At 39.4% G+C, this 18,849-nt stretch overlaps 1 protein-coding gene across 1 annotated transcript in view; it reads right to left on the bottom strand.

The window, feature by feature from the left end:
- Positions 1 to 15,591: 15,591 nt before the first annotated feature.
- The window catches only part of F9 (coagulation factor IX), a 28,681-nt gene continuing 25,423 nt past the window's right edge, over positions 15,592 to 18,849 (bottom strand). The window contains exons 7-8 of the mRNA XM_051141301.1: positions 16,494 to 16,608; positions 15,592 to 16,143 (exon numbers count right to left, since the gene is read on the bottom strand). Coding sequence (XP_050997258.1) covers positions 15,596 to 16,143; positions 16,494 to 16,608 — 663 coding nt within the window. The 3' untranslated portion in view covers positions 15,592 to 15,595. The remainder of the gene's footprint in view (positions 16,144 to 16,493; positions 16,609 to 18,849) is intronic.

Genomic DNA, 18,849 nt, shown 5'->3' with positions numbered 1-18,849 from the left:
TGCTCTAACTGAGCTGCCTTGTCTGGCCTCAGTGGATTAGGAGGAGCTCAGTCCTTAAGTGACTTGATGTGCTGGGGTGGGTTGGTGGGGGGCTCTCCTTTTCTGAGGACAAGGGGAAGGGGTATAGGGAGAAAAGGGTGGGAGGGAGGGAATGGGAGGAGAGGAGGGAGGGGTCTAAGATCGGGATGTAAAGTGAATATATAAACTAAAAAAAAAAAAAAAAAAGTAGTCTGTTTCTCCACGTGGAGATAGCTTCTGTGTTAGGGATGGGAGATCATGTCCACCTCCCACTTTCAGGACTAGGACCCCATCTGGCTTGAACTTGTGCAGGTCATGTGCATGCTGCCACCATCTTTGTGAGTTCATATATGCGCCAGTCCTGTTGTGTCTGGAGGGCACAGACATATACTTTCTTGGCATTTTTACTAAATACATTCAATTTTTGTTAACAATAGTCCCCATGTTGTACAACAGTCATCTCTCTTATACTTATTCCAACAACATCTTCACCCAAGCTGCTCCGGATATTGGTGATCAGGCACAGGAACACATTGCTGTATGATGTCACTCAGATATAGAATCTGCAATTTTTTTTTTAACTCAAGGAGTCATGTCAATGGAATGGTGAAAGGAAGGCTGTTTTGAAAAGTGGTCTTAAACAATTAGGTATTCACATGGAAAAAATTAGCATCCTTATACTGGATTCTACACACATTTCATTTGAGTTGAACCATAGATCTAAAAATTAAAGCTAGCATGATGAAGCTTCTAAAAGCAAACACAAGGCACTGCGATCCTGGCATTTTGTAGTTAATACTTTCTTTTCTCATTAAAAATGATCTTTATTAAAAATTTAAACTCTTTTGTTTGTTTTGTTTTTGTTTTGAAACAGGGTTTCTCTCTGTGTAGCCTTGGCTGTACTGGACTCACTCTGTAGACCAGGCTGACCTGGAATTTAACGATGATCTGTCTGCCTCTGCCTCCTTGAGTGCTGGGATTAAAGGTGTGCACCAGATAAGATAAGAGGTGCCATGAAAGGCTACTGGACAAAATTACACTTGCAGAATTGAGCACTGTAGAATAGACTTCCATTTTATTTATTGATTTTTTAAAGATTGATTTATTATTATGTATACAGTGCTCTGCCTGAATGTACACCTGCAGGCCAGAAGAAGGGGCCAGATCACATTATAGATGGTTGTGAGGCACCATGTGGTCGCTGGGAATTGAACTCAGGACCTCTGGAGGAGCAGCCAGTGCTCTTAACCTTTGAGCCATCCCTCCGGCCCTAGACTTCCATTTTAAACATTACAATAGAATCGATCTAAGGCAGTGTTATTCTCAACACTATCAAAAGTTAATTGGTTCTAATGAATCACATTGTCTCCAAGGTAACTGATTCCATATTAACATAACTAAAGACTTCAATTTCAGGGCACTGTTCTAATCCTAGAACTCAGGATGAAGCAGGCGGCTAGTCTGGGCTATGTAATGGCACTCTATCTCAAAAGGCAGAAAGGAAAAAGAAACAACAGCTGTATGATCAATATTTTGTGAACTGCTATTGTTTGTTAAAATAGTTAATGAGGAAAGACCAAGAGTCCCTTATACAATTCTTTAACACATATTTAAAAAACTCTAAATTAGGGTTTTCAGCCCTAAATACATATAGATATGAGCCATGATATGAACTCAGTAGTGTGTGTGTGTGTGTGTGTGTGTGTGTGTGTGTGTGTAACCATAATTAAGAAGAAGTCATGAATCTGAGAGGAAGTGTGTGAGTGGGCATGGGAGGGGTGGAGGGAAAGAAGTTGAGGTTTCAGGACTGTAAATATGGTATTTGTGAATGAAATCCTCCAAAAAATATTTTAAAAATCAGATTTTTAGAAGGAATTCAGCAAAACCAGTGTAGGCAAGAAAGAACAATGCAATGCATTTGCTAGAAAATGCTCATGGCATTAAAATACAAAAGGAAAATCGTAAAGTTTTTCTGCTTGACTTATATTTGCTGTGGACATTTGCATTCAACATTGAGAAGATTTAGTATAGTTTAAAAAAATAACTCTTACACCTCTCATTTTAAATATAGATGCCTGTTACTTAATTCAGGACAAAATTAATTACTTTAATTTTTATCTAACTAATGAAGAGCATAAAATTACATATTTAATTAGCTTTAATTGGAAATGACTGTATTACTGTAACCTCAGTGGACTCAGGCTTATGAAAACACTTTGACAACTAGATGGCAAAACAACAACTTCGGTCTGCGCTGAGCCTGTGCTTATTTTTAAGTGTATAGAGCTAAGTGTGTATTCACATAAAAGAATTTTTTGGGGGTATCTAACATCACTTTCTAGTTACTTTTCTTTTTATTTTGTCCTTTTTCACCACATCAAGTTTTGTATTGCTCTTGAGAGAGCCTTAGTGTGATGGATTTCCATGTCATCAACTGTCTAAGCATTTACTTTACCCCAGTGTTGTGTAGTTAGATAAGGTAATAAAATCTTGTTGATCTGTATTCTCCAGAAAATTTTGACTTTAGATATTATTGAAATATCCATCACTTGGGGGAGAGAGAGAGAGAGAGAGAGAGAGAGAGAGAGAGAGAGAGAGAGAGAGAGAGAGAGAGAGAGAGAGAGAGAGAGAGAGAGAGAAGAGAAGAGGAGAGGGAGAGACAGAGACAGGAGAGAGACAGAGACAGAGACAGGAGAGAGAAACAGACAGAGAGACAGAGACAGAGAGACAGAGACAGAGGGAGAGAGAGAGCGAGAGAGGGAGAGAGAGGGAGAGAGAGAGAGAGAGCTCAGCTGTTAAAAGCACTAACTGCTCTTGCAGGGGACGCAGATTCAGTTCTCAGCACGCACAGTGGGGCTCACAAACATCTGCAACTCCAGTCTCACAAGATCAAAGATCTCTTTTAGCCTCCATGGGCACTAGGTACACACACATGGTGCACTTGTATACATCTAGGTAAAGCATTCATACACATAAAATAAAAATAAATATGTCTTTACAATATTTAAATAATATGTTTCTATGCAGAAATGTCATACAGTGGTATTAATAAAGATATTAATAATTTAAGATAATACCAAGTTCAGCAGATTCAAACGTAGTTATGATCTTGAATGTTGTAATCAATATACACAAAATGCTGTATTTGAGTTTGTTCATAAATGTAACTGCAGTATATTGATTTTATTGGGCCATGAATGTGTGTTCTATAAGACATAGCAGCAATTTCCCTTGAAGTATTCAAAATGTAATTACATTGTAAATGTACTTACAATGCAAAGGTAGTTGCATTAATTCTACATTAAAATATCTAACCTTAGTTGTTTAGCATATTTTTTGAGGATAGTATGATTTATTGCCCATTCTGAACGTTTTGCAATTAAAACAATTTCAGGTCTAGATAGATGTTTTAAGTTGATAATGACAAGATGTGTTGGAGATTGATTTACATTCGGAATTTTAGATGCACCAAGATAGGAAAGATGTTTTCTTCAAGGCTGTCAAATACAAATAGCCAAAACACTAGGAGTGTAAAATTTATATAATTCCTGATTGTGTCACGGTTGTAGGTAGTTTATTGTATAATATGTGTAATAATATAAATGTATATGTAACAATAGTAATAAAATAAAATAAAACAACAAAAAAACCTACTTTCAGATTTTAGATGCCCACAAAAAAGTCCGCTTCCATAATGTCCCTGGAAAGCATTTAGGTACATACATTTGTTTGAATTTTTACTTGCTTTTGTAAAAGTCTCTTAGCTGGGAGTGGCAGACTGAGCGTTTTCTTTGTTTCACATAGGAGCTATAATTTGCATCTGAAGGTAGAGGGGGATACCACATCCCATAACTTTGGCTTAATTGAATTTTTCATTTTTGGACCATTGAATTTGTTTGGGAAGTACAATCAGTGAATTAGCTAATCAATATTTAATTCATCTCCAGATAATTACCTGAGAAATGAAATGTACATTCAAGTTATGTTTGTGTTGGTTGAATAGTAAATGTTACTGTTGAGATTTCCAAAATGATGCATTCTTCTTACAGTATAGAATACACAGATGTTAGGAAAAGTGACTATCTGGCTCATAATATTCTGTTAAGAAGAAAAGACATTCAGCGTGTAGTTTGGAAAGGGTGAGTGAGAAGAAATACTCCACTTGAAGAAAAATTAGGTCTGTGATTTTGGTTATGGTTTAGGAAGAAATCAATCCAGTTTGTCATGGACCTCTGAGAACAGTGCTATTGTTGGTGTATTACTATTATTACGAGTCAGTACAAAATCACAGAAGCCGCCTTTTTGCCGGGCAGCAGACTCTACAGTCAAGTGAGCAATCACGCAGAAAACAAGCCATTTTTTGTTATATGCCAGTGACTTCTCCTTTCTCTGAAATGTTTTGAGGCAGTCATCCTGGAAGGGATCTTATGGTTTAATACATGTAAAAGACTAACAGTATTAGAGACAAAACTTAACCTATTTATATTGCCTAAAAGTAAATTGATAGAGCTGCCAGACAACCAGATATTCTATTTTCTTTAAAAAAATGTGAACACATTTTAGATCTAAGAGTGTAGCTCAGTAGTACCAATGAGGGAAAATAAAAAGAAAACAATTTATCCTTTTCTAATTCTAAATTCATTTTGTTTATTAAATTTCATGGACTATTCAAGGCTCCTATTTCCTGGTATTTTGTGAGTGCCTACCGGCTGCTATTTGATCACCTGATTTTTCACGTGTATAAATAAATAAACACATTAAATCCTGAGGAAATATTTTTAGCTTGTTTCTACTGAATAGGACTAACGATGCACCATGAGAACAGCCAATGGTTGGACTTTGTAAAGATAAGCTCCTTAAGCTAAAGGAAACAGGCCTGGAACCCAGAGCAAAACACAATGTAAAGCATTTCAGTGATAGATTTTATCTAAATATTTGAGCGAGAAACTCACTAATTTGATTACTCCTCTAATAAGCCTGTCCAACCAGTCTGCAGAGCAGGCGGTAGCATCTGAGTGGGACAGAATCACAACGAAGAGAACAATGTAGAACATAAGAAGAAGATGGTGGGCTGAGCTCCCTTGGTAATAGCTTGTAGGACAATCTGAGCACACCTTTTCAGATGGCAAGGTATGAGCTTTCAAATAATAAATATGTAACTTAGTAGGCTGTGCTTTTACAGACACATTAAATATGGCTTAGAAGAGAAAAGGAAAAGTTCTGATGATAGTTTAGAATTTAATGTTACAGGCTAAAATGATTTTCTTCTTGGACATAGAAAAGATATGAATATGTCTTACATTTACAGCTGTGGTGCTTTCCAAGTACCAGGATCTGACACAAAGTAGGTGTTTTATCTATGAGCATCATTAGCTTAGAAAATCTGTGTGTATTTTTTAAGATGCCCTGCTACTAGGAGCATAACTTGCTATGAGTGGTTAATGAGTTGCTTGTTCATATCAAGTGAGGTTAAAGTGTGTGGACTATAGCTTAGTGATTTCTCTTATGGACATGCACCCACACAGTTGCAGAATAGTTATACTAGAATTGTTTAGCAGAATAAAAACATTGAAAATAACATAAACAATAGGCAGGTAATCAGATAACTACATTATAGACTGTGATACAATTAAATATGTATAGAAATAAAAACAGATGATTTAGAGCCACACATAGTATCACCAATAAATATAATCTCACAAAAATGTAGGATAGAATCAATATGATAACATTTGTATAAAATTATGGAGCGCAAACTATGCAAATTATATTTTAATGCACAACTTAGTAAAAGGATATGGTTCTGGATAATGAACAGAAAATCAAAGATGGTAAAGGGAGGGAGGGAGGGAGAAAGAGAGAGAGAGAGAGAGAGAGAGAGAGAGAAAGAGACAGACAGACAGACAGACAGACAGAGAGACAGAGAGACTAGTATCCAAGAGTTCATGTTATTCTCTATACAATTTTATTTCAGTAATATTTTCATACAAAATTATTCTGCTCTCTTTTAGGACTAGGAAAGTGGAATAAGATGTCTTCTCCCATGGTGATTGAAATTGCATCTGTTTTACCTTCCATATGTCCCTGTGAGTTTTTTTTTATTGTTGTTGTTATATTAAGTGCTGACTGAAAATCAGGCAAGAACTTTTTCTCACAGTTTTTATAAATATCTACAAATTACTATAAACATATATTTGCACAGTGGAAAGTTACTAGAAAATAAATCTTCATGGACATACAATGAGTGAAAGTGTTATGTGAAAGAAATACTTTCATTTAAGAATGTGGTCATTAGTTGTCATTTGAGAACCTCTTTATTATATATATATATATATATATATATATATATATATATATATATATTCATTCATATTACATCTCAATTGTTATCCCATCCCTTGTATCCTCCCATTCCTCCCTCCCTCTCGCTTTCATCCTACTCCCCTCCCCTATGACTGTGACTGAGGGGGACCTCTTCCCCCTGTATACGCTCATAGGGTATCAAGTCTCTTTTTGGTAGCCTGCTATCCTTCCTCTGAGTGCCACCAGGCTTCCCCATCCAGGGGATATAGTCAAATATGGGGCACCAGAGTTTGTGTGAAAGTCAGTCCCCACTCTCCACTCAACTGTGGAGAATGTCCTGTCCGTTGGGCAGATCTGGGTCGGGGTTCGAAGTTTACTGCACATATTGTCCTTGGCTGGTGCCATAGTTTGAGAAGGACCCCTGGGCCCAGATCCACCCATCATAATGTTCTTCTTGTAGGTTTCTAGGACCCTCTGGATCCTTCTATTTCCCCATTTGAGAATCTCTTTAAAGCCATGATAACTCAGTAGTTTTACCTGACGAACATCTTGCTTCTTAAAACATTTTGAGACGGGACCTTCACTATGTAGTCCTGGCTGGCTGGGAACTTGTTTTGTAGATCAGACTGGCCTCAAACTCACAGCAATCTCCTTGCCTCTGCCTTCTGAGTGCTGGATTAAAGGAATGTTCTACCCTGCCTGGTTCATTCTACTTCTTTTAAAATATTTTTATTTATGTGTATGTGTGTTCCCACCTGTGAGCATATATATCACATGTATGTGCAGTGCCTGCAGAGGCCACAAAGGGCAGAAAATCTCCTGGAACCAGACTTACAGATGGAAATGAGCTGTCTTTTGGGTGCTGGGAAGCAAACCCAGGTCTTCTGCAAGGGCAGCAAATGCTCTTAACTGCTGAGCCCCCACATTTTCCTTTTAAAGTTTTTTAAAATTAAAAATTGCAACAGGTATTTAGTGCTCATTTGCAGCAATACGTGAGTTTCTGGGCCCAGTAGAACTCCGGAAGATGGCAGCTATTTAGTGTAGAGGATAGTCCTGTACATGATTAAAACACAGCTCTAAAAGCCAGCATCCAAACTAAGAGTTCAATGACTTCAAGAAACTCAGTGCACGCTTGCTAGATAAATAAACCAACGTTAGGCATGAAGTGTGGAAGGAAAAACAGTTACTAACCACACTGCTGTGCAAAATTCCTGAGTATCTAAAATAGGAATGATATATTTATATTGAACACAAAAGACAATAAATATGTCAGGGATGGTTAAGAATACTGGTTACAGATGGTGTCCCAGTTCTTAAAGGGGGGAAGAGACAATTTGCTCCCATCCATAACCCAGAAGATATCTTCAATTGCCAACCACTCACAAAATAAAAACTAGTTTTCTCCAGCAGAGTCTCCCTGCATATACAAACAACACTTAAGGGCAGGCCCCTTGGCCAGCAGTAGATGGCCAACATAAAATAAACTAAATGGTATTTTTGTAGGCCTTTTGTCTCACAGTGCTTTGTTAGGGCTTTTTTTTTTTTTTTTTAAACCTTACTGGTCTTTTGTTTGAACATTATGGCTTCTGCTGTTGCATTTTTATGGTTTTGTTTGTGTGTATGTGTTTCTTGTGTCTTTTCTTTCTATTCCGGCTTGTTTTTAATTTTTTTATTTGCCAGTTTATTTTAGAGAGAGGGAGGGAGAGAGGGAGAGGGAGAGGGAGAGGGAGGGAGGGGGGAGGCATGGAGTTAGGTGGATGGGGAGGTGGGAGGGAGAGGAAGCCATGTTCAAACTATACTGTATGAAATTATTTATTTTCAATTAAGAAAACAAAACAAAGCACCTACATGGCAGCTTACAACTGGGCATAACCTTTCTTATAGGGAACCTGGTGTTCTTTTCTTGCATCTGTGGCACAATGAAAATTTACAGTACACACATGAATGCAAAACACTCATATATATAAAATAAAATAATCAAATCTTTTAAAAGCAAAATACTCATCTACATGAAATAAAATAAATCTAAAAATTAAAGAACAACAATAACAGTGCTATGCTGTAGGAAGGGAGACAGAGCCAGAAGCTGACTTTGTTCAGCCCTCTCTTCATAGGCTCCAAGGACTTATCAGCAGTGCATAGGTAATGTGAAACAAATCAGCAGAGAGAAGTGCTTAGAGCCTGTGCCTCTTGCTGTGCTGTTACCATGTGATGCTTTCTTGATCTTCAAGCTAAAGCAACCTCTCTCAGCAGTGCTTTATCTATTCTCTGGGTAGCTCTGGTATTATTATGTCTTATGCTTATGAACTCAGAGCTTAGTTTTCTTTTTTAACTTTTTCTTTCCTAGAATATGTACTCAAATGACCCAATAATGAAGTTTAGCATCTCAGACAAGCTGTTGTTCTTGGACCCAAGGATTTCATTGAAGCAAGCAGGCCTCCCATATGTTTTCACATCTATGTTATCTTTCTTATGTTCTGTTTTCAGACCTAGAAGATCAAGCTTAAGATTAGAACCTCTTGGGCTGCAAACAATGCCCAGTGGTTAAAAGCACTGGCTGTTATTGTAGATGACCCTTGTTCACTTCTGAGCACCACCCTGTGCCTCACAACCATATGGAACTCTAGTTCCAGAGGATCCAATGCCTTCCTCTGGCCTCCAGAGGAGCCCGTCACACACCGAATACACGTGGTACATAAACATCCACGCAATTAAAACACCCATATACATAAAATAAAAATAAATAAATTCTAAAGCCCTGTTTCTTTGGTTTATAAAATGTAAAATCTGAAGAACAGATACTGCTGTTGTACAGGGCATCTGATGCCCTCTTCTGACCTCCACACGCACCAGGCATGCACACGGCGTACAGACATGATGCAGGCAAAACACTGAGAGAAAACAAAATGAACAAAATAACCTTTAAAAAGGAACGCTTTAGACAAAAATTAACTTAAGGGCATTTATTTGAGCAAAGAATAACTGCAGAATGGAGTCTTGCTGGGAGCCAGCATGCTTTATTTGAGAGCTCTGCAGAGGTGTGAGCAGTGAGCCTTGATAACGAAAACAAAGGAACACAGCAAAGCGCCTTCCTCAGTTAAGTGCTATAGGTGCTGGTTCTGCTTAGTAACAGTTTCATTCCCCTGCTCTCGCTAGGTTTTAGTGTACTAAGAAGCTTCCATCTAGTGGCTTCCCAATTTTTAAAACAATACTATTATTTATTCTTTGAGAATTTCACGCAATGTCTTTTGATCGTATTTATCCACCTTGCCCAACTCATCCCAATCCACCTCTCTACTAACCCTACGCCACGTGCTCTTTTTTGACCCACTGAGTGCAAATTGGGTTGCAGAAATACTGCCAGGCGTTGAGCCTGCCCTGGAATGTGCTCAACCTATCAGGTGGTCTTATCCTTAAAGAAAACTTACTTTTTGTCTCCTAGAAGCCATCAGTTGCCAATAGGTCCATGGCTAGGGGTGGCCTTTGTGCCTTCCTCTCCTTCTCCATGCCAGGATTTTTGTCTGGCTTGGGCTTGTATGGGTCATATGTGTACTGCCACAGTCTCCCTGAGTTCTTAGGTGCAACTGCCTTGTTCTGTTGGGCCTGCTTGCCAATGATCAGGCCAGCTGAGCGTGTTGACAATTTACCTCCCTTCATAAAAGAAAGGAGCGGGGAGGGTCATATCCGGTCATTCCTCAGAAACAGTTGTGTGCAATCCTGCCCAAACTGCAGTGGACTCAGGGGCTTGAGGGAGGGCCTAGAGGTCAAATAAGGAAGAAAGGATGAGAGGAGGAGCTCCGTCTACACTTCCCTGCAGAAGCCATCACCCCTAATGGGTGCACACTTTCGAGTATGACAAGCTTAAGATGACCTAAGCTTCTGCCCGTAACCCCTCACTCCTTGCTCTGTAGGTTTGCCGCATAAACTCATTGGTTTCTCTGAGTGAACACTTGTTTCAAACCTTACTTGTTGTTGGGACCTTAGGAGGGGCTATAGCCATTGTTTCTCTCTCTTCCAGGAAAGAAATTTAGAAGTAAGCCTCATAAAAATGCATACTTATTTTTAAATAGAGTTCAAGAAGAAAATCTTCTTTTATTTTTTTATTTTTTTTATTAATTTATTCTTGTTATATCTCAATGGTTATCCCATCTCTTGTATCCTCCCATTCCCCCCCCCCATTTTCCCATTATTCCCCTCCCCTATGACTGTTCCTGAGGGGGATTACCTCCCCCTGTATATTCTCATAGGGTATCAAGTCTCTTCTTGGCTACCTGCTGTCCTTCCTCTATTAATTTATTCATATTACGAAGAAAATATTTTTAATGGACTGAGGGATGTTTATTAAACTTGTACTATGTGTGGATCTTTTTTTTTTTATCTTAATATGCTCAGCAAGCAAATCATGTCACAGGTACAGATCTGCAATCACTCTAAAAGTTTAAGATTGATAGTTTGTAAGATTTTATAGATTGGGAACTTTAAGTTTCACATTACACTGAGGCACATTTAATTTTTTTAAAATTATATTTATTTGTGTTCATGAGTGTTCCGGCCATAGTGTGTGTGGAAGGTTGTCATGTCAAAATTGTGGGACTCGGTTCTCTCCTTCTATCATGCTGGATGGAATTCAGGTGGTCAGGCTGGGTAGCAGTTGCCTTTATCCACGGAGCCATCTTGCTGGGCTTGAAGCAGCTTTTTGAATGCAAGTCTTTGAAATCAGCAATGTCCCTGTTTCTGTCACTCATGTCTCTCAAAAGGCTCGCTCCTGAACTACAGTGCGATGATCTGGCCAGGAGACTGAAAGAGCTCTGCCATGCTCTGTGCAGTGTGGACAAAATGCCTTGACCCTAATTCAGCAACTGTTGCTTCTTTGTAGATTTTAGAATGACTGCATTTGCTACCCTTACCTTTATTAGAAGTTGTTGATTAACTAACAGGCCTGAAGGACAGGATGAAAAACGTCTGCTTGAAACTGTGGGAGGAAAGGAGGAGACAGATCTGTGGATGAGGAATGGCTGGAAGGAACGTGTTCCCAGGGTTCCCACACTCTTTTATTTTTTTCCCCTGCTACAAATCCTTCAACAGCCTCTATGGTTTACAGAGCACTCTAGATATTTGTGGCTATAGCTGAGATTTCTAGATGGACATAAACCTCACATTGAAAAAAGAAAAAGCACTCTAATTTTTGATGGCTTTACCCAGACAGGCCTGTCAGCAGCTGTAGTGCTTTCCTGGTATGCCTATCTGTGCCCCATTGTTAGCCTCCCAGTTGCTGGGGGGCCTTAGAAGACCCCCTTAAGCTCTCCAACAGCGTCTGCAATAGCCTGCAATCTCCTAGTGCTGCACATGTCTTCCCCAGCGTGGTTGCGAAGAGGAAAATATTATGCTGCTGGAGTGGCGGTGCAGCAGATGACACCAAGCAGTGCACTCTACAAGTCAAATGTCACATCTGGAAGGCCCAGTGCTCACAATTGGGATAAAGGGCAGACACTAGTCCTGCAAGTTTATATCTATGTGTTTACTCAGTACCTGCTGTGAGCCACGGACTGCACTGCCAGTTTATTTGACAGCCACCGTGCCTTCCAGGCTACCTGCAGCTCTTGATTTTATCACTTGTTTTCCACTCAAAGTATTATTAGTAAGAATGCCAGACAGCTTTCACTCCGAGACACTCTGAATAGATTTCCATCAGCACAGATAGCCTTGGCTGCTGTAAAAATGCAGACAGCAGCGCGAATGGACTCTAGTTGAAAGTGGTATGTTTCACAGTGCAGGATAGGCCATCTGAACTCTCTTCTGGGCTTTGCCATTTTGTTACCTGGGCCTGGCCTTCACTTGACCTCATATCCTCATTTGTAAAAGTGCAGCGGATTGGATGGTGTTTAGGGGCCCTTGCATCTTTGACACTCTTAGGCTGAAATTATGCAGAATTTATAAGGAAGCCGTTTGTAAATGGTTGTTTTCAGAAGAGTACCCTTCCTTTGTCTCTTGGCAGAGAAAATTGACTATATTTGGTTCCAGACACCATAAAGCAACTAGTATTCCAAAGGACTAAAGGCAATTAGATTTAAACATCAAGGTAAAATGCATGCATGATATTAACACACTTTTCTTCACTTAGCAAGAGTTCTATTTTAATCTGTCACTTCCAATATTATACCAGCATGTTTCAGCCCATTTAGGCTAAGTAGTTACAGCAATTTAGAATGTACTAATGGTTCTTATACAGTGACTGCAATGTGCCCTAGGCAGGACCCAGTGAGGCCTGGTGCTTAAAGGCCCACATGTTTAGTTGTGGCAACATGTCACAGATGGCCCAGAATGGAGTCAGTTGTTTTCGAACTCATGGGAGAAAGGGTAATTATGGCTCGGCAGCTTAGAAGCTCTTTCCTGTGCCACATGGAAGGCCAATGGCTTGAGGTATGAGGCCAGTTCATCATTGCTGCTTTTATAAGGGATGGTTTCCATGACAACATGATCAGTGATTCTCATTTTTCCTAACTGAGCACTGGGGTCAGAGAGCATTAGTTATTCAAACTTGAAGTAACATGCTTCATGCATGAACTAACATTCTCCTTAAATGTAAAATTGACACATATAGTGGTTCATTTCTCTTCCCGTCCTTTAGCCAATGATAACAGAACTGATTTCTCTAGTTTGTTCATGAGGTTTAAAGTTCGGGGATTTTTTTTTTTTTTATGTTTTAAGTATGGTTCCCTTTCAGGATGCAGAGCACAAGACTAACTGCTATTCTGGAAAAAACATGAACTTCAATTCACCTAACATTAAAAATGTGTATCTTTATGTGTGTGTGTGTGTGTGTGTGTGTGTGTGTGTGTGTGTGTGTGTGTGTGTGTATGTGTGTGTGCGTGCTTGTCTGCCTGTGCACCACAGGTGTTCAGTAGCCATGGCGGCTAGATGGGAGTGTCAAATCTCCTGGAAATGGAGTTACAAATGGTTGTCAGCCTCTTGGTGTGATGCTAATATTTGAACCTGGGTCACACACAAGAAGTAAGTGCTACAGAAAATGCTCTTAGCCACTAAGCCATCTGTCTAGCCCCAGCTAACATTGGTTGAGCAACTACTATGCCATAGTATAGTAGACACTGATGATAATTTACATACATTTTTGTAAAATTTTCCAAACACAAACATACTTATTTCAAAATGTAATCATTATTTTTGGTGATGCTACACTGAGGACTTCTCAAATATTTGTTGAATGAAGGAATAAAGAACAAAAAACCCTACATCTTCTTAATAGCTTCAGGGCTTTTTGAACAGTGTCTCCTCAAAATATCTTATTTTAAAATTTGAGGTATTAATTGCTCAAAGGGTATGTGATTTATCCATGGTCATGCACACACTTAATCAGACCTGTCCATAGATTCCGAGCATTGCTCTCTTCTGATGGAGTGCAGAAGCCTTACGAGGCTGGGAGACATCAGAGTATAAAGTCAGGGTTACATTTCCTCAGACACATTCTTTTCAGGGCCTTTCTCCTCTAAGTGACTTAACAAGAAACACTTGAAGCTATCTGGAAAGCTGGTTATTGACACTAATTTCAAGACAAAAGAGGCAGGAAGTAGCAGAACTTTAGTAGCATCAGCAGTAATGAAGTTTTTGTGTGGTGAGGGCAGGTGGCAGTGCCACGGGGTTCAGTCATGCTTTTGTCATTTGCTCCATTTATGCATCATTAAGTGTGGGGGTGACTGGTTCAATACCAAACAGGTTCATACAAAGATCCAGATAAGTATTAAAATGCCAGTCCATTAAGTCACAGCTGAAAAAAATGTGTCGGTTGATCAGTGCCCCTCTAGAAAATTCAATATAATAGGATTAATTACAATAACAGAATTCACTGGTGAGTAGAAAACCCGTTTGCAACAGCTCCTATACTCGAGACTGCTGGGAGAGACATGCCACTTATGTTGTTTATCTTGTTTACAACTTGTGATTGGCACTGGAGAATGCTGAAGAGTCATGATAAAACTAATTTTGCTTATTATTTTTAAACTCCGTGTTCAGTAACTTCATGTTAATAGCTTGAAATTTACCAAGGTAAAGGTATTTACGCCATAGAAATAAATTGCTACAAATATGGTTTTGAGGTGTTTTAAAGAGACCTTGTTTAAATATTTACCAATATGCTACTGTGCACAATATAATTATATGACAATATTCATCATCTAATCTCTCTTTCTTTTCTTTGAGATAGTATTTCTTTGTGTATCTCTGCCCATCCTGGAACTCACTGTGTAGACTAGGCTGTCCTCAAACTCACAGAGATCTGCCTACTTTGGCTTCCCAAGTGCTGGGACTAAAGGCGTGCACTGTCACTCCTGTTTCATCATTTGCTTTCTATTAGCATTTTCCAAACAAGAGAGAGTGCTGGGACTAAAGGCGTGCACTGTCACTCCTGTTTCATCATTTGCTTTCTATTAGCATTTTCCAAACAAGAGACAATGGATTTTTAATTTTTTTATTTTGATCAATGCAATTTTTTCTTATACTTATAATGACTTGTGAGTTTGCTTTCTCGGAGGCATCCCTAGTCAGGCCTCCATGATCACTGATTACACATTCTTAGGAAACTATGCTGGATGATGTATTGAATGGACCACTCCCATTACGGTCATAGGCATCTTCATCCCCATGTTATTCAAAGTAAGTTCGAGACCAAACTGAAAGCGAGTCTGGGGTTGACATGTATGTTCACCATCAAAACAGCAGATGAACCTCTTTCACCTTCAATAGCTATGGAGAAAAAGATGGTGGGAATGAGGGAGGGGAACAGTGATTTAGGGATTGGGTGCTGAAAAAGATACAGGATTCAGAAAAACATGAGAGGAACTAATGCTTTTTGTAAAAAAATGAGTTTTAACCGATCAGCGTCTCCTATGTGTTTCTGGACTTAAATGGGCTAACGATTCTGTATGAGGAAGATTTGAAACATGGATTGCTGCTAAGGAGGGAGAGTTGGACAAATCTCTATAGTCAAGAATCACAATCACGGTGCCTGGTAGGCAACATGGAAAGCTTCATTTTTCTAATTTTGGCAAGCTGGACTTACAGAAATGGTAAATCTCTTACCACATTATTTCTCTAGTACAATGTAGACCCTAGTTGGGATCCTCCCTTGCACAGAGAAAAATCAGCATTTATGGAACTTATATATTTAAACTTAACAGCAGGAGGAAAAGAGACTAGTTAGTAAAGGGCCTGGTCCACTTTCAATCCCAGTGATTGACTTTGGACATATGATTTTTTTTTATTAAGCTAGCTTTGTTTTTTCCTTAATCCAGTTGACGTATCGGGAAACCTTAGTATATATTCCATATTTGCCTCTTATTGCACACTCTTCACCCCAGCTAATAATGCCAGTTAGAAAACTGGTCCCTTCCACTTCAGTAACATGGGGTCCCCCACTATCTCCTTCACAGGAATCTTTGCCTCCCTTACGGTAGCCAGCACAGAACATGTTGTTATAGATGGTGACTGTTGTGGACCGAAGGCATGTGGCTCTATCAACCAGTGGAACTCTAAGGACCTGAAGAATGGAAGCCTGCCTCCCTTTGTTGAAGATTTTTCCCCAGCCACTCACATAGCCAGACCTAAACTTGAGGAAAATATTTGTATATTCCCTATTGGCCACACAGATAGGTGTTACATAGCTGTTTAGTATTAAAGGTTTATCCAGCTCCAGCAAGGCAATGTCGTGGCTGTACTTATTAATAGTTGCATTGTAGTGGTAATGAGGGATGATTTGAATCACATTTCGACTTTGCTCCGTGTCTTCCTTTTCGTCAATGTTATAGTCACCTGTTGAAAACAAATGGTTTCTCATAGTTTATAGTCTTCCACATGAATGCATTTCCCATGGGTCTACATTCTGCTTGGCCCACTGATCACTAGCAACCAAGACTTCAATGATCTAATATAGTGGGTGGGGAAATTGACATATCAATAAATGATTGCACTATGCTGACAGTGCTTTATGGGTTCACAAAAAGAATTATGGGCTTGGAAGGTGGAATAAGTTAAGATTTGAAATTATGACCCCTCTACCCTTAGCTCACTTTACTCAGTAACAATCCCATTGGATCTTCAGGCAATATGATATGTCCATTATACACTGATGTTGCCAATTATTATCTATTTTTTTAACTTACCAGCAACAACCTCAATTTTATCACCAGGTTTAACACAGTGGGCAGCAGTTACAACCCATTTTTCATTAATGATGGCACCTCCACAGAATGCCTTGACTTTACCATTTAAATTGACCTGTGGAAATAAAATTAAGAGTCTAACTGCATATGATATTTGATCCAGAGAAGAATGAATACATATGGTGTTTGCGGGAGTGGGGAAAAGTTGGCTTCTGGGTTCTTGGCAGAAACGGAGGATTTCTGGAAAGTGTCAGCTGTGCAGATGAATTAGTGTTTCTGCAGCACAGACTGAACTCTCGTTTCTGTAATGGGCTTGAAGTGAATACAGAATGAGAGATAGGGAGGTAGAGATGGTACTCCAGATGAGGTGAATCTGAGGAGTGCCTTTTTTTTGGTATGCGATGTGGGGCCTTTGAGTTCTGTTCCCATATTACACAGAGAGTCTTCTGGCACAAGTTACTCCAGCAGATACAGTTGATAAGCGAGGAAGTAATGACCAGCTAACTACCCAGGACAAAGAATTAGGATCGAATCTCTTGCCTTGTATAAAGACATCTCTTTGCTACAGGTCAAGTGAAAAGAAAAATGACCGGTTTTCTTAGGGTTTCTTTCAAGCCCTGTCCAAATTAGAATACTATGAAATGATACCTAAGGAATCCACAGGGGCTGTATTTGTTAGTCACCTATGTGCTGATCACAATCAGGCTTCACACAGTCCTTCCATCTCCCGTAACCATAGCCAGTTTCCTTTGGCTGAAAATGTAGGCTGTCCTTGCTCTAAAAAGCCTGCTTTGCTGTGCTTGATTTTTAGACAATATGGGCAAACATGTCTGGCATTAAACATGAACATTATAGGTAAGAGGATAAGTCATTCTCTCTTGCACATATTCACATCATAATCAAAGAGGACTATCAGTGTTTTTACCAAATCAATGTCTAAATCAATGTAGAGGATATCAGTTGCAACGTAAAGGTCTTTTTGATCCACATTTTCAGAGATAGAGCTGAGAAATGTGGACACTAGAGGGCGCACTCAGCATTCGGTAAACTGCAGGAGCCCGCTAGCCTCTGGGAACTGATGCCTTTTGCCTAGGTTGTAAATAGTCCTTTGGCTAAGCCTGTGCCTAAACAAGACAAAGGGTGCTTTTGGTCCCTTTGAGTGAGGGGCATAGATGGTTCTTTTGAAGGCTGTTCTGGGCCTGAATTCAACTTACTGAACAGCTACTGTGTCCTGGACACTAAAGTAGTAGCTTGGTACACAGAGTCCTGAAGGGCTCACTGAATTGTTACTGATCTCTTACCTTCTTTCCCACACTCAGGCTCTCTGGCTCTTTTTTTTTTTTTAAAGCTATTGTTTTATATTTTAACAAATTGCAAAAATACAGAAAAAACATAATTATATAATTAACACCAGCATTTCTACAACCTAGATTTAACAATCCATATGTCTTTCTTGTGTGATTATTTGGGGCTAATAACTGTACTGATATGGACTATTAGGCTCTTTTTTCACAAATGAGCAAACTAACATTTCAAGCTACTTACCCACTCATGCTACTGAGATAGCATAGTGGGTGCGACTCCATAGTTCTGTTCTGCATGGCTCCAGCATATCTGTTCCTGAGCATTCAGAATCCCTTACAGATGTTCAGAGAGCCAACTGTGGTATCATGATCTGGGTTTCTAGATTTTGGGGCTCATAAAGACTTAATGAGAATATTTGGTGGGTAGGGCTAGTGAGAATGGAACTCTAGACTATTCGTACAGTTCTCACAATTAGGCTTGAGAAGTGTTACATGGATAGTGAATCCAAATTCTCATGGCTGGATAATCTTTATGTTTTAAAAATGCTCATACAGGATGGAAACATACTTTATAGGGTCAATATGAGACTCCTTGTTCTAAAGCCTGGATATAGGTGCTGTTGAAGATACTGAAATAGAAAACATTCCTTTTTCTTCTAGGGTAGCTTTCACGACTCATCATTTAAAACCTATTTAGTGCTATACTACTTCTGGCATAGGGATGGGTGTTTGCTGGCTGACTGCAAGCCTTCACAGGTGTGTAGGGGCTGCAGTCTGCAGCTTAGCACACATAGTCTTGATAGCCCATTGCTAACACCAGACGATCCTCACACTTCTTTCACAGTCCCTACCAGGGGAGGGTACATCACTGTTCCCTTGATGGACTACCACGGCCGTCAAAGGAGAAAGGTGATTCCAAAACAAACGCACTTCCATATCAAGATGTGCAGCGGCCCTGGAATTCTCTACTCACACTTTGATTTTGCTGGAGGAGCAATATTCTGGGTGCAGAGAAGCTATGTTAGTATGCACTTTCCACCGAATGACTTAGA

This window comes from Acomys russatus, chromosome X (genome assembly GCF_903995435.1).
Source record: "Acomys russatus chromosome X, mAcoRus1.1, whole genome shotgun sequence".
NCBI classification, from domain to species: Eukaryota; Metazoa; Chordata; class Mammalia; order Rodentia; family Muridae; genus Acomys; species Acomys russatus.
Note: the sequence above shows the minus strand (reverse complement) of the source record. Positions and strands in the feature narration are given on the sequence as shown.